Source organism: Enoplosus armatus, chromosome 13, assembly GCF_043641665.1.
Source record: "Enoplosus armatus isolate fEnoArm2 chromosome 13, fEnoArm2.hap1, whole genome shotgun sequence".
NCBI classification, from domain to species: Eukaryota; Metazoa; Chordata; class Actinopteri; order Centrarchiformes; family Enoplosidae; genus Enoplosus; species Enoplosus armatus.
Window position 1 is genome coordinate 6,804,335 of NC_092192.1, and position 25,745 is coordinate 6,830,079.

The window sequence follows — 25,745 nt, forward strand, 5'->3', positions numbered from 1 at the left end:
GCTTTTTAGTGGTATGAATATTAACACATCACTCATTATTTTCGTCTTTCTTTTTCTTTTTTTTTTGTTACAGTCCCAGTGGAGTCCAGGATGTTTACACACCAAGTTTTAAATGGCAATGATATCAGTTGTTGTGGTGTGTTTGTTTTTGTCGGTCTTCCTTTTCTTCCTGTGACTGTGAAACTAATTTCCTCTGGAGGGACAGTAAAGATGACCTTGGATGTTTTTCTAAATTTAAATCGCTGTTTTCATGGGAAAACTCTCATTTTAGTCATGTCTTACTAGAATTTTAACAAGGAAACCTGCAAGATACTTACCTAAACGCTTGTTATCTATCTATTCAAGGGTTACAAAATTCATAGCAGTGTTTACAGCAAAAAGATTAAAACAAAAGTTTTTCTTTATATGCTGAAACGTTTGCTCTATCTAGGTGTTAAACCCAGCCCAGTGCCAACTTTATTAGCAGAGACACGGTGGGAAACCCGAGGCCTTTGAAACTGAGACAAGGGGGGTGGGATAACGGGTTGAAGCAGTGAAGCCTTGGGCAGGCATGCACGCACACATAGGCATGGCCAAACACACATACTACATACATATACACATCAAGAGTGAGGGGCTACCCCAGCCCTGTCTCCATACATCTCTCACACACACACACACACACACACACACACACACACACACACAGTCTTCCACCCTCTTCCTGCATTCCTCTCCTGTCTGACACACTTCCAGTAAGCCCACCAGCACTTCAAAAACAGCCCACCACCAACACCACCCCTCCAGACGACAGCGCCTGCTGAAAACATGCACACCCTGTCGCACGCAAAGACACAAACCCTGCTCCTTCTTGTTGGAAGCCAGGAGAAAAACAGGCCACAGGTGACAGCCACGGCCAAATACGTTTCTCAACAGTACCGAACACTTCGCCCAGATATCACGGCCTAAAAATCAAGTTTGCTTGTAAAAGTAGTTCAACAAAAACGTAAACATTATAGCTGAAATGAAACTACGTTAATAATCAATTAAAGTAAGTGTTTCCAGCAAAAATACAGAATATTACCTAGTTCCAGCTTCTTAACGGTGAGGTTTTTCTAAATATCTTTGGGTTTTGGACCTTGGGCTTCAGGAAAATTTTGATTAGCATTTTTCACTATTTTCTGATATTTTAAAGACCAGATGTTTAATCCAGCTCTGGTAGAATTTATGCCATGGATGGAAAAAGTGAAAAAAACGAATCATTCAATGATGATTCCTGAACAAATATGAACAATAACAGAAGATCCACTACTTTATTTTGATTGATGTTAGAGCTTTAAAAAATCCTGCAGGGCCGTTTTGATGAGCTTTGTTTCAATTCCCTCTTTGCGTTAAGGCATACTGCTTCAAGTCTGCTTCTCAGAGTTACATTCCCACTTGCTTTAATTCTGCGCCTGAAAGCTTCGATTAAACCCACATGCACAGAAAACTGCGGATAGGCAACACAAGGGAGAGGAGAGACGAATGAGGGTACTACTGTTATTTGATAAAGCAATGGTAAAGCTCTGCTGTGTGTCCATCCCTCTCTTTCCCTCTCTTCGTCATTCCCAGCAGATCTACAGCCGTTGTACCGCTCCACTCAACCGCCTCATCTACCTGTTTGTTTACTTATTCCCTCAGTTCCTCACCCATCAACATCCCTCCATCCCTCATTCTCTGGATAATTCACTCCATCCTCACTCTGTCTCTATCCCTCCATTTTGCCTCTTCTTACATCCCCTGTTCATCTCCCTCCCAGTCTGACTCTCTCCCTCAACCTACAATTACTTCCTCTTTCTGCCGTTCATTCCCTCCTCTTTTTTGTTTATCCTTACTGCAGTGAAAAGAAAGTGAGACAGTGAGAGGCCATTGAGAAGGTCATCTTTGACACTGGCTACTGTTAGATGAGGATAAAAAGAGAAGGCAGTTAGTTCATATCAGGTCATGATTTCAGGGGCTTTCCCTGACTGAAAATAGGCATCTGGGGGAGCTTCTGTCAAGAGGATCAGATGGTTATATGCTAATTTGTGCATTAGTGAAACCATGTGAAGCAAGATTTGTATGCAAGTTTGGCCAAAGTAAATCAAGAACTTTGAATAACTTTTAATGCAGGTTGAATCCATGGAAAAATGAAAAATAAAAATAAGATACATAAAATACACAATACAGTCACAAACTGTGTTGAGAACCTTTCAAGATCTTGATCTTTGAGAAGTTGCAGTCAGAAAAGTTGCTGTATCATGCAACAGAGATCACTTTCATCACATATGTTCCTTTTTAGCTTAACACAAGTGAGGAGTCCTTTTTCCAAAAACCAAAATTGAAAAGACATATGTTGCAAATTCCCTTTAACAAGTTACCAAGTTCTGGTGCTGCCGCCTGCTGCTGCTCTTTTTGCTGCATTGTGCCAAATCAAAAGATCAGCTGCTTATTAAGAAACGGACTGAAATGTTTATCTCTCACTTTAGGGCTAAAGAACAAACACCTGCAGGAAAACTCTGACCGCATTTGAAGATTTACCAGAAAAACATTGACAAAGCTTCCGTTATGCTGTATGTCTACTGTCAACATTAAAATCAGATCGCTTTTTGTCTGAGAGATTTCTGCACGGCTCACTTTCTCTCCTGAAGTTGCTGCCATTTAGATAAATGGCAAGGAAGTCATACTGTCAGATGCACTTTTGTCTCACTGCTCAAAACAGAGGGAGGAAATGTGTTATGTGTCCATCAATCTCCATCTATCCATCTGTCGGGTATTATCTACCTTTTTTCTATCTATCCATCCATCCAGCTAAATGCAGCGAGGGCCTGAGGCCTCCGCTGGGAGACAAAGCAGCAGTAAACAGTGTTTACTCTCCTGGAGGCGGTTGGGTTTAAGTGGCCAGCCAGGGTGCACCAGCCTCCCTTATGTCACCGTTAAAGTCAATGCCCTCGCCTTGGCAACCAGACTGAGGGCGCTGGTGGAGGGACGGAGAGACAGGGAGGTGGGGTTAAAGACAGGCAGTAATATGAGAAACTGGTACTGATGAAAGGGGGGGGGGCATGCACAAACCCCTGACGAAGTGTCTTTGAGGAAGGCACTGAGACCCAGAGAGGGAGATGAGGCAGAAGAGATAGACAGGAAAAGTGTCAGTTACAGGCTGACACATTAAATGTGACAGGGTTAGTCAAATTGAGAGTGCACGAACACACGTTCACAAACACACGAGGGATCAGTGGAAGAGAGAAGGGGAACTCCACTTTCTATCTACTATCTTCTCCTGTGTCTCACTCTCTCCCCGACACACACACACACACACACACACACACACACCCCAGTGAAGTGAGGCTGGCAGATGGTAGATTGGTAAAAGGCGGACGGCGTGGTCCAGATGTTGCTGAACCCACAGTGCAGAAGGCAAAGGGCTTTGATCTGCCATACCACAGAGGAACTACTGTAGGAGAGGAGAGGATGCTGACTGGTCCTTTAAAAGGAAGGAGGGAAAAAAAGAGAGTGAAGTGGAGTGAACATGTGTGTCCAAAGAAGAGAGAGAGTGTGTAAGTGTAGCAGAGCGAGAGAAGAGGTGGATGATATTCCCATGTGAGATGTATCAGTGTTTATGAGAAAATACCAGAGGGATAACTCACATGTATCACACACACACACATACATTAACAGGCGCCTAAACACACACAGTCCAGACTCCCACACGTGGCTCTTGGGTTTACTCACATGACACATGACATCCATGTGGGGAACAACAAAGACGTATGCATACACACACACAACCACACACACACACACAAACTCAACCCACACTGAGCCCGGGGGTAGCCTGCAGTAAACACCGCCAGCCACACATGCCACACATGCTGGGTTGCGAACTCGGGAATTGCTTTAATACACACAAACACACACATACACACACACACAACCGTTTTCCTCCCAATGTAATTTAAGAAAAGCTGCGTTCATTTATCATCTCAGACCAGTTCTCCTCTTCATACTTTTCCCCTGTACAAGCATCAACTACTTATTGCCTTCTCGTTCAAGCCTCCAAATGATTTGTTTTTGTCAATGGCACTTAATAACAGCACCCTGGTTAAATAAAGGTTAAATAAATCAAAAACTGCCAACTGAATCTCTGGTGGGGGAATGTGGAGTAGGAACATGCCAACACATTTAGGTTTTGGCAGGCTGCTTTGCCAACTCACACAACTCAGCAGGTTAAAAACTATTGTTTGGAGGTGAAATGTTTAAATTTCCCAGGTTCCAGTCCCCAGGCTGAAGCCAGGGTTTGCCCGCAAGCCTCCAGAGGTGAATGGGTTTAGCTGGAGTCTGACTCACCCGCTGGAACCAGAAAACCGGCTCGGTTCTGGCCAACACTCAGTCACTGTGGTCAGAGAGTCAGTTCTGACTTCTCTGTCATTTCTGTGAGGTCAGCCAGCCAGTCAGCAAGCCGGCCGGTCAGTCAATACAGTCAGGCAGCTGGCCTAAACATGTGGTCAAGGATGGACCACTCAAACGGTCATTCTACTATTTGGTTGGATAATGGCCATGAGTACAAGATGAAAGTTCACTCAGATTGCCAGATGTCAGTCATTGCACTCAGTCAGTAAACAAGGCAGCTTGTCTTTTATGTGATTAATAAAGCTCCCAGTGACCCAGCCACATACTGTGGTGGTGAGAAGGCAGAGAATGTTCTTCTTATTTTCATTCAACCACCCATTTACCCTTTACTCATCCATTCAGTCAGTCAGGGAAATGGCTTTTCTGCCAGGCAGCCGACAAGCAAGCCACCCAGGCAAGCGGTCACTGCGGTCGGTCAGCCAGTCGGGCGGTGAGCCTAAAATGTGGTAAGCGACAGCCCCACTGACCCAGGCAAGTGGTAAAGAGGCAGAAAATGTGTGCTTGGATAACGGCAAAGACTACACGGCGATCTTACTTCCATACTGTTTTTCATAAAGTCGAGAAAAAAAAGTCATTCGGCCGGGGAGGCGACCGGTCAGCCAAGTGGCAAGCAGTTCTACCAAAGGGGCAGTCAAAGATATCTAATCTAAGCCAGTCAATAAACCTGTCAGCCAGCAACCTGGTCAGTCACTCCGCCATGACTCAGTCAACCAGGCATGGTTCAGTCAGAAAAGTTGTCTCCATTAACTGTGGTGAAAGATGTACCCAGTGACTCGAGGAACCAGAAATGAGAATGTATTATTATTATTAGGATTATTATTAATGTATTATTATTCTGCTTTATTTTCCAATTACGGTCCCCCTCCAGCCTCAGTGGGAAGTTTATTAAGCCCCTTCCCTCAGGAAAGAGATCAAAAGCTATTTCTCACTATAACATGTTATTAGTTTTGTCATGTGGGGACCTACCAGATACAGGCACAAGGGCCCAATTTGGCATCTTAACCCATACTTTAAGAAATACAGTACTCATATTCACTCGCCCATGCAGCCAAAAGCAACCAAATCAGCCTGTGGTCAGAAATACACCCGCTGACCCCTCATAGCATTGTGGTGATGAGTTAATGTGGCTGAATTTTGGCTTTTGTTGTAGCCCTGTGTTTGTTGAAGTCCTTATGTAAGTGATCCATCCAAGTCATTGCTCTGGTTAGTAAATCATCGGTTCACCTCTGGCTGCCGTTCACATCATCGAGGAAACCAATTTGTACTCGTGTATTTGTCGTCAAGTCAGTCAGCAATTGAGTAAGACATGTAGGAAAGCAGTCAGCAACTCAGCCAGATCTTATTTCCCCTTGACCAATATGACCTGACGTAAATATATTTAATATATAGCGCACTATATTTACTTTCCAATATTTCATTTGAAAGTGCGAATGTGAGCATTAAATTATAGCATTATAAAGAGGTTGAGGACGGGAGTTGGCCTTGTGAAACTGTGAAAATAGTATTGGACAACAAATTCAATGATATTGATTAATAATTATAAAACCATGAGATTCCACAGACAAGGATTAGACGACAGGTATTGTAAAAATGAATTAGTACAGTAAAAAAGAATATTGGACTCACAGAGACAAGCTGTCAAATTCAAAATGAGTTACACTGTTAAATATCACATAGGTTCTCATAGAAAGTAACACAGGAATTCATCTAGTAAACAAACACATAAAGTCCACAAGAGTAAATCTAAAAGTGAGATTAAGAGTGAAACAGTAAATCAACAGTTACTTAAAATGTTTTTATTAGCAACACATTAGCTCCTGACAGCTAGTATAGCCGGTATAGCTAGCTCTGTTAGCAGTAAGCTGATCATAGAAAAACTAAACTCTACCAATATCATAAATCAACAGTCCTGTCAATATAAATTTGCCTAGAAACAGATGGTGGACGTGGCAGAACAATGTCAGTTAAGTGTGGCAGCAGGGGTTGCTACTAGCAACAGCACGCCCAACTGAAACCAACTGCTGGTAGCAGGATATATTGTACCTTCAAACAACGACAAAGGTAGAGGTCGTGCCAGAGAAATCTCAATTTACGGCTCACTACAGAGTAAACTATTCAGTGTTTATTATATAGGGAGTAGTGAATGAGCTCAACCAGAAAAATTGGCATGTACAATATTAGTAGTATACAGCAAATGATACAAATATCTAAATGCCCACTTCAGGAAACCTCCTTAAATCTGTTGAGATGGAGGCCTGTACAAAGTCAACCACAAAAGTAATAACTAATTGTTTCAGATTCTAGAGACTAATTTGTTTTAAATAGATTTTCTTTCGGGTTAGTCTGACGTGCAGTAAGTGAGATGCAAGCTGGAGTTGTGGCTGCTGTAAGTCATTAACTTATACACTCTGAAAGGTCTTCCATTTATTAAATACATCTGTCCCATCACATATCTATTCAGTCTGCATGTCATCCACATAGGCAACAATCCCCGGAGCAACAGGTTCAACACATACTACATGTATGAGCAATCCAGCCTGTTGGGCTTCCATTCATCCATCTAACTTACGGCTGTCAGACATTTCTCAAGAGCCACAACGCAATAGACTACCAACAAACATAAGTAGTGCGAGTGTGGAAGCCATTAGACCATGTGCACCCACTGACCCTGTACAGTACATGATGAGGCCGATGATGCTGCTCTTAGTCATCCTATTATCTGATGGAGAGCTGTTCTGGAAAGAGCAAGAGGATATGTTGTGGGAATTTCCAGATGTTGTTTGTGGACGTACTGATAGATACAAACAAACACGCTAAGGTGAAATGTGTGTACATACAACACTCGCTCAGGAACTCATAAAAGTGAACATTCACACACACACGGTGACTTACTAATGCACTGGTGGACGAGGCTGCAGCTGGGCCTGGCAGTTAAAATCCCTGAGGGTTCAGTCATCTAACCACCATTCTCTTCCTCAGTCCCTCGTTGTTTTCCTTGTGTTTTTAGTTTGTCGTTGATGTACTTGCATCAGTGCTTCTGTCCTGACCTTTAGCCGGCTATTTCTCTTCATCAAATACGTTGATTTGCTACATAGCCTGCCCTGAATATATAGCAGAGACACTAAGGGATAGCTCCTGCAGTGGAAACAGTATTGCCAAACACATTTCTACCGTTGCACATTACATACCGTCATATCACCCAACCCTCCCTTAATGTCTTTTAAAATTTCTTGCACACATAGACTGTGACTTTGACATGTTTTTTTTTTTCCTCCGCTGGAGTCTAACTGACGTGTAAAGCAGCTGAAAAACCCCATTTAAAAATCAGTAAGGACAATATTTAGGTCATGGCAGTGTTCTGATTAGTTTTGAAAAGTCACAGAAAGTCTCCTCCAAACAGATAATGAAAATAAGATATGATCCTAACACACTTGTGGCTTTGCTATATCCTATGATTTCAATAAAAAGCAATTTTGCGCAAACAGGCGAAGACAAAAAACTTTGTTAAACTCACAATATGACAAGAGGGTGGGTGAGCATGGGTGGAGAAAAATAACCAGCAAAAGCTGAAAATGTCAAGGTATGATTTTTAAGCTTTAAATATAGCTGAAGCTGAAGCATGACATTTACACTGTCCTCCATCTTCACTATCCAGCCATGTGTCCTTCTCTCAATCTCTCTATCCATCTTACTGCTGTCAGGCTCTCTTCAATCCATTATCTGTGCGTGTGCTCGACCAGATGTATTTGTGTATATATAAACAGAAACTGCCTGCTTCATGAATAACAATCCATGGTTTTACATACTGTCTGATGTTCCATAAGAACGCATCTATTCAAATTATGTTGGCTGGCACTTCCTCTCTGTACCTGCACAAGAATGCAAAGCTTGACATATGCGCTTCGCCTCCCTAAAGCCCCATTCTAACTCAATCAGCTTTACTGGGGAAGGTCCAGGGCAATTATAATTGTTATCCAGTCTGAACCTGCCAAGTCCACAACGCTAACAAGTCCAGAAAGTACAAAAAAAAAAGCCTCGACAAATGACTGTTTTTTCAGCAGCGCTCAGTTTGAACTGATGTCTCTGTAATGTTATAGCGTGTTCAGTATTTGGCAGCTGTCAGATTGTCAAAACACATGCAGGCTAATAGTCGAAATTGACTTTGGATCGGGTCCGCTCCCGTCTCTAAGTTGTGTTCAATTTGTGTTGCCAAATTGCTGGGATATAAACCATCAACAGCTCAAGGGCTTTAAGGTACAGCCTCTCCTTTTTTTTTCCTCCTGTGGAGAATTTTCTATGTTTGCTCTGCATGACCAAAACCTTGTTGGATTGAATTTGTGTCTTTTGTTGTGGTTTTCTTCCTTTCCTTCCTTCATCTTCTTTTGTTGTTGTTGTTGTTGTTGTTGTTGTTGTCGATGACTTGGAAATATTTGGACAGTGTGTTCTGTGTAGGTTGAAACCTGACTTACAGATATTCCAACACTTGGCTTCACATGATGTGTGCCATTGTCCTGCAATCTCAAATGGACTTCAGCTTCAGCTTCTTGAAGTATGTCAACCAATCAATCAATACCTTCAATTATTACAAGTCTGTGACACATTTGTATGCCAACCAAGCAGTTGAGCAGTTGAAAGTACCACTTTTAAAAAAAAAAAAATCTGCACAATCAATCTTTTTGTCCAGCAGTACATAAACCACTTTGGTAAGGAGTCATGTGACGTTCCCCGCGGCCGCAGCTTAACACGCCGCTCAGAAAGCCAATGTGCTCCGCCAAACCACAAACAACGGGTTCACATTCACTGACTCGGCCACCAATCCGAGGGGGAAAAAATGAAGCAATAAATAAAATAACCGCTATCTCATTTCTTTCATTTTGTGAAAAGGCGCAGATCTTCTCATGTGTATGTGTAATTATTTCCCTCTCCGGCTCGGCGTTGTCATTGGGGACCAAGGCTGTCGAGTCCCTGCCAAAGCCCCATTCACTGTCTGCACATAGCCAGTGTTACGCAACGGCTAATTACTTCCACTCTGCCCCGACAAAACCATGGAGAGGGAGAGGGAAAGAGAAAGAGAGAGAAGGGGAAAAAGAGGGGGAAGTGAGAGATACAATAAAATAGACAGAGGGGAGGAGGGACAAGAGAGGGGGACAAGAAAGAGGAAAGTCAGAGGGGGGAAGGAGATGAAGGGCAGAGGATGGAGAAAGAGATAAGAGGAACAGGAGAGGAAAAAGAGATAGAGGAGGAGAATGATGGAGAGACAAAGGGGGATAGAAAAGTAAAGGACAGAAAGACAGAGAGCTAAAGACTCCTCATTTTCCTCCTCTCCTTGCGTCTCTCCCGCAGTGTTTTGGTAAGGAGAGGCACAAAGAAAACAACATCAAACCATAATGACCTCTTCACTATCCGCCACAACAGTTTTACCGAAAATCATGCAGCAGCGGCCAAATACGGTCCAAAGAGAGAGAGAGACAAATGTGGAAGACGAGTGTTGTCAAAGCCAGACAGGGCCCGCAGCCCTTTTCCTCTCCAACAATTTTTGGAGATGATGTCATTATTCATAAAAAAAATAGAAAAAGAAAAATGTGTCTGTGCCTCTGGCTCAACTAGAGCAAAAGTAAGAGGGGAAGGTGGGAGTGGAAGCCAGGGAAGCCAGGGGAAAGGGAGAGATGTAGAGATGAAGACATAGACACGTTTAAAAAAAGAAACAGGAGAGTTGGATCGGGACAAAAATAACTAACAGAAAAAAGAAAGAAACATGAGATAAATGGAGAGAGGGAGAGGGAAACAATTCATACTTTTTCTCCTCAATTCACTCTTAACAAAATCTCTTAATATATGATTTAATATGAGCAAAATTTAGAATGAAAGCAGCATCCTGTTCACCTGGTGGTGCAGTCAAAGATGCACCATGTAACCTTGAAGCTTTAGAGGTGGTGGTATAGGGATTAGCTGGGATAGCTGTTTCCCCACTGTTAACAGTCTTTGTGCTAAGCTAAGCTAACAGGCTGCTGGCTGTAGGTGAGTAGATACGAGAGTGGAATCAATCTTCTAAATTTCTGCCAGAAAGCGAATACGTATATTTACTTTAACCCACATTACCTATTGCCCTCTCTTCTTCAACTGTCCAATAAAAATAAACAACGTGTAAAAATGCGGTGCTGCACACCATATTAAGTGAGTATACTGAGTTTGGTAGCACTTGTGGTGGCAGGTTTAACTGTGGCCAGTGATTTAAGACCCCCAACACATAATCAACGGCAGAATCTCTTTGCACCAACGTGACCCACTGTTGTCCAAGTCCAACCGCGAGGCAGCGCTACCACGGACACTGCACACTGTCTGAACTGGAAGTCGTGCCTCAATTGCCTGTTTCACACACACAAAAGTTCAGCTGCTTATAAGTCTTTTGTTCTCCGCTGGACGATGTATACTTTTACAGCGGATATCTGAACATCCTGTTACGACACAATGGATCAAATCTACTGTGCCCATGGAGGCCTTTGGCTTTTTCTTGAAGGACAAGCCGATTCAGGACTTTGAGGACTTGGATGGCTGTTATGAGCAGATTGCTGCCGACTGATAACTTTTGTGTTTTTTACTCTGCCCTCATTTGCCATGATGCAAAGTTCAATCAGTTTCAACCTTGACCTTGAGTGACAGCACCCTGTGATGTTACCCGAAAATGACGAAAAAATGGACAAAAAAGCTCAGTCTCAGCAGATATATCGATATATATGACACAAGAAAATGTTTTGAAGCTAAGCAGCTTTGTGATATTTTAAAGTTTTGTAGCACTGATTTATGCTGAAAGTATAAACTGAATCAAGATAGTTTTAAGATGTATTCTTCCTTCTTAAGACAGTTTTTTTTGTTACCTAATACTGAAAAAACATTACTTCCTGTGTGAGAATAAGGTTTCCTACCGCTAATTCTGCCCGACCACAAGGGCTCATATGGGTAAAACCAAGGAAGTCTCAGGCATCGCTGGTGATTTCAGCCCAAACATTTCGAGGGAAAGAGCGAGGAGAGGAAAAGGAGGAGGCAGAGAGAGAAAAGGAGCGGCTTCGAGATGACGGACGACAGAAAAAAAAAAGAAGAACAAACCGCTGTCAGGCGCTCTGACAGAGACCATCAGCTCAGTCACACTTCCACTCACCCCTCTTCTCCTCTATCTCCCCATCTATCCATCATCACTCCATTTCAGCATCACTGTATATCACTTCATCATCCTATCAGATATGAGATAATTTATAAGCCCCCATTCATCCATCTATCCTTATCTATCTTTGCCATTGCTCTTTCTTTCCCAATCTGCTCATCTATCTCTCTGCCTTCAGGCTCTCTCAATCTGTTAGCTTCATACTGTTTGTGTGTGTGTGTGTGTGTGTCACACATGTGCCTCTACTGAGATATTAACCTATTAGACAATGTAAACAGATAGGGTGCCACATTTATCCTTTCAAATCCTAGAATCATACAGATGATCCAGATTTTTTCTCAGTTATTTATTACCTTTGTCTTCTGCCCTCATTAAGACTCTGAGGAACTCATCCATTCTTCGCTCTTTGTTGAACTGCACATGCTGCGATTTGTCATTTTATGGTTTTCTGTTATGGAAACTCGATTTCTCTTCAGTGCAAGCCTTTTCACGTTCTAGCAAGTTCAGGTTCTCTGGTTTCCTCATAAGGTATGCCATTTCATTTGGCAACACTAGATTGGATTTACGTTTTGTTTGTGTTATTTAAAGTGTTATGTTATTGGATCTGACGGGCTTCTCTTTTTTAGTTTTTACGACACAATCACACACAAGCCTTTTCTTCCTCTGTTATGACCCTCAAAAATCAATTGAGCAATTGTACTTGTTTAAACTTAAAATTGATTTTTAACTTGCGGCAACACTGTGACTCTTTTCCACTCCAGTTCTTGAAAGAGCAAGAAGAAAAGCACAAGATGCCTCCAATAACATGAAACTGTGGCGCCAAGGCCTTAAACTACAGACAAGAGTGGAAACAAGAGGAACACGCACGTCACCTCTGACAAATGAAAGGAGGTTTACCACAGGATACAACTTATCATGTCCGGCAGCCTTTTGGCTGTTTCATATGCTACAAAAATCTAACTTAGCTATGAAATCTTAGATGAAGAAGCTTTTACTTTTCGTTTACTTGTCTTTTTTGTCAAGAGCGCTTCCTCTGCATCTGGTTTTCTTGTGGAAGGCAAATAAAAAATGTTCACGGATACAGAACATTTGACCAAATCTCACATGGCTGGATGTCTCTCTGTCTCCCAATGAAGTGCGTGTTTGTGTGTGTGCATGTGTGTGGCCTCCCAGTATGACATGTCTGTCCAACAGGCATTACCAGGCAGTCTGAGCATTTTCATTAGTTCCTAGAATGCCAAACAAACCACATGGGTATGTGAAGCAGCTGCAGTCAGTAGTACTAGAGAGCCACAGCAACCTACTGGGGCGAGGGAGGGGGAGGGGGAGAGAGAGAGAGAGAGAGAGAGAGAGAGAGAGAGAGAGAGAGAGAGAGAGAGACCAGACTAATCTACAGTACGAGAGTGAATATAAGCAGGTTGAAGTGCATGCCTGCACACATCTGCCTACCAGCTTGCTTCTGTGTGTGTGTGTGTGTGTGTGTGTGTGTGTGTGTGTGTGTGTGTGTGTGTGTGTGTACAAAGAGTTAGAGAGTAGATAGCTGAGGCTCTCAGTTTGTGTCCTTGTAGATTTCTGCTGTGCATATATTCCATTAACAAATATTTAATGCTAATAAGTGTAACTACATGCAGTTTAATTATGTGAAGGGTTCCCACACTTTTTATTACAATTCAATGCCAAAGTTTCCCTGAACATTTCCAGAATATTCATGAATGTACGACAGCTGTGTAACTTGTTGTTTCGTTGGATAATCTCTCTTTTGGTGTCTCACCACATTTTTCAAAATTACCTCAGTAAACTTTGTACCAGAATCTGAAATTTCATTGGCAGGTCACTGACAATTTGGCAACTTTCCAAAACAACTATTAGTCACAGCAAACAAAAGTTCAAATCTCATAACGCTTCCGAGATCTTTGTGACCGTGGGAATTTTGCCAGTGTGTTTACATGATGACGTAACGTCTGTGTGCACTACAGCACGCTGCAGCCAGAGGCTGAACTGGTAGGGCACTATTAAACAGACAACAATACTTTGCTGTTCTCAGTTACTTGATATTGAGTTGATGGCTGTGTTTGGTGTGTGTGTGTGTGTGTGTGGTTTGTGTTTGGTGTGTGTCCTACCTGACCACAGGCTCTGGTATGGCCTCCAGGCTGGCAGGGACCTGTACTCCCTTCTCCCACTCTTGTCTCCATGGGTCAGAGAGCACGTAGAAGTCGTCTGGGCCGAGCTGGGCCGAGTCCGGCAGCTTCATGGCCGTGATGAAGTCGGTACGAAATACCTGCCGAGAGAGCAGGAAGAGGAGAAGATGACAGACAAGTTTGGTTAAATGGTCAAAAACAGTGAAGATATATACTTCTACTTCTGAGCGTCTTTAGAAGGTAAGAGGAAGGACACTGGAGAAGAGAAGGAGGGAAAGGAGGGAACAGGGAGGTAAGGAAGGTGATACATGTTAACTGTTGGCTTGATTAAAAAAACTTTCATGTTCTTTTTGTGGCTCATCATTCGTGAAGATTTGTCTTTTTGTAACTCATTTTAACCTGCATATTGGCTCATTATCAGGGAGAGTTTGTAACTGTAAACAATATCATTAGTAGCTGCTGGTAAAAAGGACAGCTTTGCAACTGCATGAAATCAAAAATAATCAACATCTTATCTACTCTTTGGAAAACTTTTTGAAAAATTCTGTCCTGTGTGTGTTTTGAAAATGACACTATGCACAGCTCACCTGTAGCCAGATGTAACCTGTAGCCACAAAACAGGGAGGCCCTGTCCAGTTCTGAAGGCAGACTGGTTCTCCACCTCCAGCATGTCAGACCCTCCTGCAGTCCTGTGAGATCCTCACAGTCTGTGGTCTCAGACTGCTCATGACAAAGTATTTACTGATAGAAACAAACTGTCAGGTTCATGTATGATCCTGTAGTTCAGCTCGACCATAAATCTGCTGCGGCCTCAAAATTATGCATTTTTCGCATTTCTGCCCCGACTGCTGCTCGACACTAAACGCTGGTGTAACATTAGAGCAGGTGAAGAACATGAAGAACAGATGTGGGAGTGCGTTCAGTAGCATTTTTCTCGCAAACAATGAATCTCCATTTTGCAGTGTTGACTGGCTCGTCTGGGTAATAACTCATTGCCTCTGTAGTCCTCTGAATGCTCCCCTGGATGTTTCAGGGGACGGGAAGTTTCCATCGCAGTTTTCCTGACCTTTTTGTAAATTTGTGGTGATACTTTTGCTTGCAAAGTAAAGTAGGTGCTTTTGACCTTCGTCGTATCTGAGTCCGGTTCTACAAAGCAGTACAAGCACAGTGTTTTTGTCAGAACTGAGGGTACATGTATTTGTTCTTCCTCACTATGGCTGGGTTTCCACGACTCCTGGTCTGAATCAAGATCGTGATCTTACTTCGATAAATCATGAAGCCCTATTTAAGGGACAACATGCAGAGACTAATATTTCACACACTGTTCTGTCATAAAGAGGCATTGCGCTGCACAGTGCATCACATTATGAGAGCAATCCAAACTCCAAGGGAAAAACACAGAGCAGCTGAAGCCGACTGACAGGTGATCCACATGTGACTGACTGCTGTTGCTTTACATGAAGCTGACAACAAAGGATGTCTCCTTTCATCAGAAATGTGTTCCCTCTGTCCTCATATATTTTCTTTGCATCTCCAATAGGTCAGTTACATCTTTTCATTTCATCTCCTCCTCATGTCTTACATGGGAGGGACGAAGACGTGAGGAAAACAAGCAAATGAGGGCAACAAGGAGACATTTAAGACGAACGAGAAGGAACAAGAAGACGCAAGCTGAAGTGTTGTGGTCACGGTAACCATTAACCAAATTGTTGATATTAACCTTGAGACCGTTACAGGTTAACTCCACCTACATACCCACACGTGTGTGTGTGTATATATACAGTATATAATTATTAAAAGAGTGTGTGTTTTCAGAGGATTCTATAAAAACAAACAAGGTGTGCTTGTGTGTGATGCAGTGTTTTGAAGACCTGAGGGAGTGGGTGTATTCAAGCAGACACAATCATTCTCACACATAATTTGAACAAACACATACACACACACATACACACATACACACAGCCTGTCTGCTCTAACAGGGACCTGAAGCAATGATATAATCAGTCATAAAGTCAAGGACATCAGCCAAGAACACACACACACGTAAACACACACACACACCTACACAGGGAAACAAGCAACACACACAGCAGTGCAAAATCAACCGTATGACTTCACTCTACATTTTATCATTACTTTCTAAGCCTCCTTATCCCAGCTTTATTAGCTCTTCTCCTCCATCCTACTCCCCCCCCCCTCTCTCTATTAACCTCTCCATTTTCCCTCCCTCCTTCCCTCGTCCTTCCCTCCCTCAGTCCCCTAATGTGGATTTATTTTTTTAGCTTCTTTATTTTGACCTAAGAAACACAAAGTAGAAAAGGTGTCAAAAAGAGACTTGTGAGAAGAAAAACATGGTAATAAGAGAGAAACAGGAGCGGGAGTGCTGACAGAGAAATCTAAAAAAAAAAAAAAAAGAGAGATGGAGAGAAAGTGTCTTCATATCACAATACATATTGCTTTCACAATATAAAACTACACCCCTACTTTCCTGAAACCAGCAATATTTTTGGAAATAAAGACTGTGTGTGACAAATAGCAATGTCAACAATAAATATGCAATGGTACAACATTTTGTGCAAAAAGTTCAGTTTAATTTAACATTAGAAAGTGTCTCTGCAGCCTCTAAGCATCTCTTTCATGAAGAAGCGGACTTGTGACCAGAAGGTTGGCAGTTCAATCCCTGGACCAGCTGGATATATCTGGGTGGGAAAGGCTAAAGAGCAGAAAAAGAGACTGAATAGAGATAGAAAGAGAGTGTGTGTGCAAGAGAAACACTAATATGCTGTTTATTTGCTTTGAATCTACAAGGGGCTGATCTTTCAGACTGAACTGCTGGAAAGAAATGACTGCTGAGGAGAGGAGAGAGAAGGATGGTGATGTAGGAGGACAGAGGGAGAAGAGGAGGAGGAGAATGATGTTCAACTAAGAGAGAAGAGGGAGGACAAGATTCAGGAGAAAGAGAAGACAAATCACCGAGTACGAGAGGAATGAGAGAGAGAGAGAGTGAGAGAAAGAGAGAAAAGGGGGTGATATTAATGTAAGAAGAAAGAGAGCTGAAAGACAAGGACAGACGAGGATGAGACTGGTGTGTGTGTGTGTGTGTGTGTGTGTGTGTGTGTGTGTGTGTGTGTGTGTGTGTGTGTGTGTTTCACAGAACAGTATATGAAAAGGCCATATGTAAAAGGCAGCATCCTTGCTTCTGCTGCTTGGCTGCCTCTCCTGTCTGCCAGCCAGCACAAATAAATAATGCAATGGAGCAAGGGGCCCCCGCATGTGTGTGTGTGTGTGTGTGTGTGTGTGTGTACAACTGCGAGTGTGCGTTTAACTATGCGTCTGTGTGCGTGCATATTTGTTTATGTACAACCCGGTGTGAATGTCCATGTGTGTGTTCCTCTACGACCGTGGTGTGCAGTTCTGAGCGATTTTATGTCCGTTAATAAGTGTGTGCGTGAATGTTTAAAAGTGTGTGTGTGTGTGTGTGTGTGTGTGTGCCAAGGCCATGATGAATCTTGCCGTCCCCTTCAGCAACACGAGAGGAGGACAGACAGAGACTGAGGGTGATCCACTCCTCCTTAATCTTTCTCTCTTTTTTCCTCCTTCTGTGTCTTTCTCCTCCTCCACCTTCATTCTCTCACTCTGTCTTCATACTCCTCACCAGTGAGGAGAAGAGGGGGGGGGGAGGAGAGGAGAAGAGAAGGGTCAAAAGTGGACAGAAGACAAGAATTGGGGAGAGGATGAAAGGGAGGACAGAAGGAGGAGCAAAGGAAAAAGAGGAGAAAAACAAGGAAGAGAGGAAGAGGGAGGTAAAAAAAGAAAAGGGAGAGAAGAGAAGGAGGAGAAAAGAAAAAGAGACAAAAAAAAAGGGAGGAAAAAGAAGAGAAGGAAGTAAAAGGAAAGAGGAAAAAAGAGAAGGGAAGAAGGGAAGAAAAAGGAAAAGAGAAGATGAGAGTGTGGGGCGGTGAGGAGATGCAGAGGGAAAAGGAGAAAAGGAGGAGAGGAGAGGATCTCAGTATATCAGTTTTATTGCTGTGTGTTTGTACAGGAATGACTGCGGCTAATTAATGTCTAGGAAACACTATTACAAGCTCCTGCAGTTTTATGTGCTGCCTTGTTTCTCTCTCGCGCTCGACAGCCCACCTCCATCCTGCTCTTCCTCTCCTCCGCCGCCCGCCCTCTTCGTCTTTTTACTCTTTTTGTGACAGACAGTCGGGAGTCACCCAGCCTCAGTGACGGGTGACAGGCAGACAGATGGAAAAGGTGCATTACAAAAACATGAGACGGACCAGGTAGACAGGCGGAAAGTCAGACAGGTAGAGAGGGCAGACGAGCACTCGCTGTTTCCGTACTGTCAAGCAAATTTTTACGCAAAATCTAAAATGCAAATGAGATGCTTTTCCTTCAGCTTTTAGAGTCAAAAACACATTCAGAAGAAAAATAGAAAGGACAAAGTCCTGCGAGAGCTTATTAGATTTGAGTAACTAGTTTGTCTTCTGCAGAGTCAGTTAATGTCAGTCTTACTTCAAAAACAAAGAAATGCATTGGGCTGTATTATAATGGAGCAACTAATGAAGAGTTATGTACATGAGTGACAGTACAAATGTCGTTTCTCTGGCTGGTTTTTGGTGGACAGAGACTGTTGTGCAATGAGCCTGGAGCGGCCGTGGAAACTCTGTTAGAAATCACTCATAAGACTGCATTTCTTTTTCCATTTATTACATGATATATTTACAGCCGGGAAAGATTTTCCACATCGATTAACTTTAATAACTTTGTTCTGAGGACATGTGATTGAATTTTGCCATTTCCACTCGGCTTTCCAAATTTGATAAATCATAATTTGCAAAATGAAAATACTGAGTGGAGGCAACAACTCCAACAGAAGAGGGAACGATACAGTAACTGTCCAACAGATAGACAGAAAATCCCCTCCAGCATGCAATTCATTCATATGTCATCACCATCATCCCTTGTATTCAGCTGCTTGCAGCCATTTCAGTGCATTACTCGTCAAGTTTGTTGACATATCTTATTTTGTTTTTCTGCTGCAACAAGGTGAAAACATCAAATGATTGGCTAAAAATGCCGTGATGAAGTTGGCTGAAAGGCTTAATTTACTCTTTCTACGTTTATCTACACACCAGAGACATCGTCCACATCTGCCGCACTCTTCTGTGCTGCTCCTGTGATTATTCAGTTTGGGAATAAAATAATAACTTTCTCTCCAAACCATGATTCAGCAACAATAAATTATTTAGTTTCTGTCTGTAGAGAGCCTGCGCTGCCTCATTTCCCCAAATGTGACAGGCTGTCATGCTGCAAACGTCGCACTCATTTGCATTTCAATAACTCAAGTTTACTTCTTTTTTTTTTTTGGTCCGTTATCAGTTTGGTTTGCTTCACAAGCTAGCCAATCACGCAGCGCAGAGTGATCGATGACCGCTCACTGAAACTGGATGGATGAGATTCAGCTGCTCAGATGAAGCTCCACAGAAACTCTACTTCAACGTTACTGTGAGAGCAGGAAAACACACACACACACACACAGGAACTGTTGCGTACTTGCACGCACTATGCACCATATACAGACACACAAGCTGAGCCTGGTCAAACACAGCTTTACACATACACAAATACACACATGCACACACACACACACACACACACACACACACACACACACACACACACACACACACACACACACACACACACACACACTTTCCTCTGGCCAGTCAGTGAGTCAGTAGGTCAGTATGTTATGTTGAGTTATGGACTGTGTGCATGCAGGGCTCTCATTAAGTCCAATCTAGATCTGGACTGATGACATGAGCAGGGGCTCTGGAGTGTGTGTGTGTGTGTGTGTGTGTGTGTGTGTGTGTGTGTGGACTGGTAGGGGGGCTGACAGCCTGATAGGCATTAATAATCGCACTCAAAAACACGGGCATACTACTACTAATACTACTACTTTCTTTACTAAAACTACCACAACTACAGTATTATTATCCTCTTCTCAGAGGACATTTGACTATACTGCTAATATCCCTAATAGTGCTGCTGTTTTTTTTTCAACTTTTACTTCTATAAAAACTATTATAGTTGATACTACTACTACTACCACTACTACTCAGGTTTCAAATATGATATATATTACCATGACCACTACTGCTACTACTAATAGTACAGCTGCTTCCAGTAATACTACATTTACTGCTGCTGCACACAAAGCATGTGTGCTACCACTACTGCTTGTTAGTTAGTTGGTTACTTTATTTACTTTGTCACAAACTATATGAATAAAAGTTGCCACTACTAGTAATATTAATAGTACAATGGTAAAAGTAACAGTGACATAATAGTAATAAGACAAACTTTATTTATATCGCATTTTTCTTCACAAAGTTACAAACCGCTTTCCAGTAAAACAACACAGTAAACAATAAAATACGCTTCAAGGACAGGAAACTTTAACATTAGTTCTAATGTCCACTGATGCCATTCCTACCACTTCTTCTTCAACTAATAGTGTTACTGCCACTAGAAATACTACAGCTGCTACTACTACAACTACTCATCCCACCACAAATACTAATACTATGTTTGCAACACTACCGCTATTTACTGCTACTGTTGCCAAAGCTACAAATAACACTATAACTACTGTACTGCTGCAGCTGCTGACATTTCTGCAACCTCGACTGCTCCAAGGTAATTATATTTTTATACAGCATTAGTGAGCCACAAAGAAAGAATAACTGCCACTTTATATGGATATAAAATACAAAATCTATCAGAGCTTACACAAACTGGACAGGGTACAATCCTCACCTTGTTCTGTAAACTATAAGCTTCTCTCAGCTCTGATTCAGCTTGTTTGTATGCTGAATGAGGCAGTTTTTCTATCTGTCTTATTTCTGGGACTGACTCGTATCTCCATCTGCGGAGCGGTGATAGATTAGCACTGTCTGCTTCCCCATGAGCCGAACACAACAGAAACCACAGAGGATGACTGTTGAAAGCTGACATTTCAAACCAGGAAACACACTCTCAGTCGGGCAGACAGAGACACACACACACAGACATGTTCACATTGACGCTGAGGCACAAATACACATACAAATACACATAGATATACAGTATTGACACAGCTAAACACATCCATACAGGGCAAGAAACACACACATAAACACAGACATACACATGTATAGAAAATACAATACAAAACACACCCTCCAGCAGTGCAGTGAACACACTCACACACAGGTGCACACCAAGCCTCCCACTTACACAATACACCTTGTTATTATGTGTTGCTCAGCCAGTTTCCTTGAAGCACAGTGACAAAGTGCTTTAAGTGCTTTTAACGGTCAGCTGGCATCGCACACACTATCGTTAGACTCGCTGGTTATCTTTAAAAACAATCAGCGTTGTTCATGTGTGACTTTGAAAGGGATGAGAGCACTAGGCTGCTAAACTCTTTACCGTGATTATGGGTGCAATAGTGGCGCGATAGTTATCAGCACCCCCATAAGGTGCAAAGGACTCATCAGAGCAGCGTGAGTCCGGCTCAATGTACCGAATATACAATAAAGAGCTATTTGTCATGTTCTTGACCAAAAATAACCAGAAAATTAAATCAAACCATAGCAACTATCGTCCAAATCAGGCACCACAAATCAAGCGTAACTTATGCTAGCACCACCATAGTTTTGTGTTTATTGCCAAAAGGTCAAACATGACAGTCAAGTTAAATCTAATCGTAATAAATCTGTGAATAGGGACGAGATTTTTTAGTCTAAGAAATCATCAATCATTGATAGTATGAATCACAATTTCTGCAAAGACTAGATAGTGACCAAGGGTGTCACAAGATTTGATGACATTTGTTTAACTGTATATTTTTCACCAACTTTCACCACATAAAAGAAAAACATTTTACATAAACCAAAATCTGTATATTACGTTTTCAAACATATCAAAACAAAGGAAATTCACCACATTACAAACCTATTATGCAAATATGCAGCTGACGACGGCTCACAATTGCTGGTTGTCATGGTAACGCAGCACGCTTCCTGACATGTGAGTTTCCCCATGAGCACAGCAGTCAGAATAGCGACTGTCGGAGCAGTGACGGAAAGATTTGTCACTGTAAATAGAGCTCAAAGAAACACTGATACATCTCAATCCTCAACGTGGTCTGAGACGACCAAATGAACTGACGAAAAGTGAAAAGAACTTGGCTCACGACTTTTCCTGAATAAATGAAATTAACTCTCCCACACCAAGATGCCTCCACTGCAGAGAAAAACTGTCAGCCAGGTAAACTCAGGAAACATCTCGAGACAAAACACCCCCCCAGACAGCAAAGATATTCAGTACTTCGAGAGGTAAATACAGAATCGATGGACCTAAACTGTAACCTTATTTTACGTTTGTACATTGAATCCACTCAACCACACAGAAAGCTTAATTTTTATTCAATGGTTATTTATAATTGAGTATTTATCTGCACAGTGGATAGTTGTAGGGGTGCAATGAAAACAAAACACTACCATTTTAAAAATTTAAAAATTGCCATTTCCTATGCAAAAAACATAGTAAAGGACTTGGAAATATAATTAATTAAGACTTGCTCATTTAAAGGACTAGAGGATGAAGCCATGACTCTACTGGCTGAACGGTGAGGGACGACATACCCCCAACCACATAATAGTAATACAGAAGCAGAACCACCAGCAGTGTACAGTGAGTCAGAGCTCATACCTGAACCTCAAACAGGTTCAAGTAAAAAATATTTCACCTAACAAACTGAAAAGAACAGCAAAATGATTCACAGCTACAAAGACCTGCAGAGGACAAGAGAGAGAAGAAGACCCTCTGAGGTAAACAGGTATCAAACAGAGAAGGGGGGGGGGGGGGGGGGGGTGAAAGCAATCATGATGCAGCATAAAGAAAGAGGAGAGGAGAGTTTGTTTCTCTGCTGGGCATCATGGCTACCTGGCTCTCCACAGTGCGTCATGGCGGATGTCGACTAACAGAGAGAGAGAGGGCTAATTTTAGCAGCCACATCACAGCACACAGGGACGGGCTCTGATGATTGGCTGCTTGGAAGGTCCACAGGACTCAGGGAAAAAGGTGTGTGTGTGTGTGTGTGTGTGTGTGTGTGTCGGTGTTGAGTGGGCGATTAAGAGTGAGAAAAACACAGAGAAGGAGAGAAAGGGGTTGATGAGACAGTGACAGAGTGAGAGAGACGAGAAGAGAGCTTGTGTGTGTGTGTGTGTGTGTGTGTGTGTGTGTGTGTGTGTGCACATTAGTACAGTGACTCAGTGATTTCAGCACAAACACATATACAGACACTCAGACACACTCTCTCAAACATGTATCAAGACAAGAATCTGGTCCCTCGATACAGAACGTAATGATTTAAACCAATTCCGGCTCTCATCCAAGGATAACACGTTACAAATGCACAAGTATCACATCAGGTGCGATACATCACCTCGCTGCAAAATTTGCAATGTATTTATGGAGTTGGAGGGAACAAGGACATCTGCTCTCTTGCAAAAAGATGAACAAAATAAAATAACATCAGAACAGCAACTGGTCTTCTACACCTCTCCTCTCCTCTACAATTCCATTCATAACAACACATGCTTCTCAATGAATCCACGAAATAAAGTTTACAGTTCCATATGAACTAATCTCTCATTAGTAAAAGTGTTGTACTAGCTGAAAAAAATCCCAAGACTAAATCTGGGATCACCCACAAAGTAAGACGTACACAAGTGAATAGCGTTTCTACAAAGTTTAAAACACTCTTTCTCAGACTCACCTCTCCTCAGCGAGGCTTCCTGCCAACTGAGAGGAGTAGCAGGAATCAGACGGGTTATGACGTCACCAAAAGGGTCTAATGTCACATTAAGGAAGTGAAATTAATGTAAAAGCCCCCCAAAGGGTATATAGGGGTAAATGTGTGTACATAAAACACCAGGACAAAATATGTGTGGACGCAAAAGAGGGGCGTTGGGGGAAATATATTATTCTATTCTATACACACTTCTGAATCTCCTCACTGCACTTTAGATCTTCTTCATGTTTGTTTCCTACTGCAGCAGCACTGTTTCCCCCATGTTTTTCTTTATCAGAGGGCTGCCTGTCTCCTATTTATTTCTCCTCTCAGCGAGCTGGACAGACAGGAGGCGAGAGGGAGGAGAGCTTAGTGCAAGAAAAGGCAAAGATGTATATTCAACAGACGGACGGGATGAAATGGGGTGAAAACACAAGGAGAAGAGAAAACATTTGGCTCGTCTGACACAGAGAAGAGGGGAACAGAGAAGAATGACAGGCAGGAGGACAGAATGAAGGAAAAGAAGAAAAAGAGAAAAGAAACTCAACTAGCATCTTTTCCTGATGTTCTTCCAGAAGAAGCTTTTTCATTCCCTCTTTTTTTACAGTCTGGAAAATTAAGTTGGATTTTGAACAGTGGATGAGGTGGTCTGGGGTAAGATAGGCTATCTAGAAGACAAATATGCACTGAGAAACTGTCCCGCATCAGCCAAGAAACTGCCTGGGAAGATAATCAATACTGGATTTGCACACAGCCCAGGTGTTCTTACAGTAAATATCCCTGACATTTTTCATAACATGCTACTCCCTATCTCGATACACTGCAATAACGGCTCAACCTCTAACCAGTTCATGAAAACATCTATATCTGCTGTTCAAAACACCTGCTGTTTCTTTTCCAGGACAAACGCTTTGCAGAAAACACCATTTGTAAAGTAAAAAGATAAATAATATATAATATAATATAATATATTAAAATCAAGAGAGTAGTTGGGGCCTTGGATAAACTTACACCCCTGAAAGAATTACTGCAATTTCAGTACAGTTTTTGTACACAAATCGGTCTTGTGTACAAAAAGTGCATAGGATCAAAAACTATTCAAACTTTAAAGATTATACATATATATCACGTTATATTTGCAGCACAACCTTTTCACGACACAATCGGTTATATTTATGCAAACTCTTTGACAACCCAGCTGTGATTTTTACGGCTGAGCCCTGAGGTGCAATTCAAAAATATATATATATACATATATATATTTCTCTCTCTGCTTCACCATCTATGGAGTCAGACATAGTTCAGATGGAGGCTTGTTCTTTGTGTGGAGTGCCGCAGAACAAGGCACCATGCAGGGCAAAAGAGAGCACAGGCCTGAAGAAACCTTTCAGCGCGCTCGCTACACCCTTCAGCTCGGGACGGATGAGAGGGAAAGAGGCGTAAAAAGCAACAGAGAAGGGAGTCACCGTTTTTATGCAGAAACATTATCTCTCGCTAAACTGAATCACTCGCATCAACAGCCTTTACCGACATGACACTTTTCAAATATCACACAAAGGATTTGATAGGAATGTGAAAAGGGTTTCCTCTTGCTCTTTCTATAGTCCCCTCTTCCCGTCTTAGATCTGAAATGTCACATCCGTAGCTATTAGCCTAACTTCGTACTGCTGAGCTCTGAAAAGGCACTCAGCCTACAATTTATGCCCCTCATTAGCGTGAGACGAGACAGTGAACAAGTCCTTTTGAGATTTCTCTGAACGCCGGCTCCTCATCACAAGCCCCTGGCCTGAATGATGCGTGGAGCGGCGGCACTCCCCTCCACGCCAAGGGCAGGCTGATTGCCAAGGCTTCACTCAAAGGTCATGCAATTAAGCTTTGTTCCTGCTTCAATAAGGATTTGACTGACTGCGCTCCTCCGTTTGAACAGATGTGGTTTTTGGCCTCTAGCAAGCTGAAACTCTGCCCTCCGTTCATGTTCACAATCATTTATTCAGCGAAATTAGTCTGAGACAGAAGAATCCTTGAGAAGAAATAAAGGTGGAAATGATCCTCTGTGCAGATTGTCCACAAATGTAAATGTAAATATCAATATTCAGGACTGCAGTAGCTTGGAGGTTCAGTAAGCTGGATCCTGAGCCAGAGGACTGCTTGGACTGGAGTCTGGAAAAGCCCTTCACCCCTAATGTCCTTGGGC

The 25,745-nt window shown here is 42.3% G+C and overlaps 1 protein-coding gene across 1 annotated transcript in view; it reads right to left on the minus strand.

The window, feature by feature from the left end:
* jade2 (jade family PHD finger 2) overlaps nucleotides 1-25,745 on the minus strand; it is a 157,929-nt gene that overhangs the window by 93,997 nt on the left and 38,187 nt on the right. Inside the window, exon 4 of the mRNA XM_070917199.1 lies at nucleotides 13,687-13,844. Coding sequence (XP_070773300.1) covers nucleotides 13,687-13,844 — 158 coding nt within the window. The remainder of the gene's footprint in view (nucleotides 1-13,686; nucleotides 13,845-25,745) is intronic.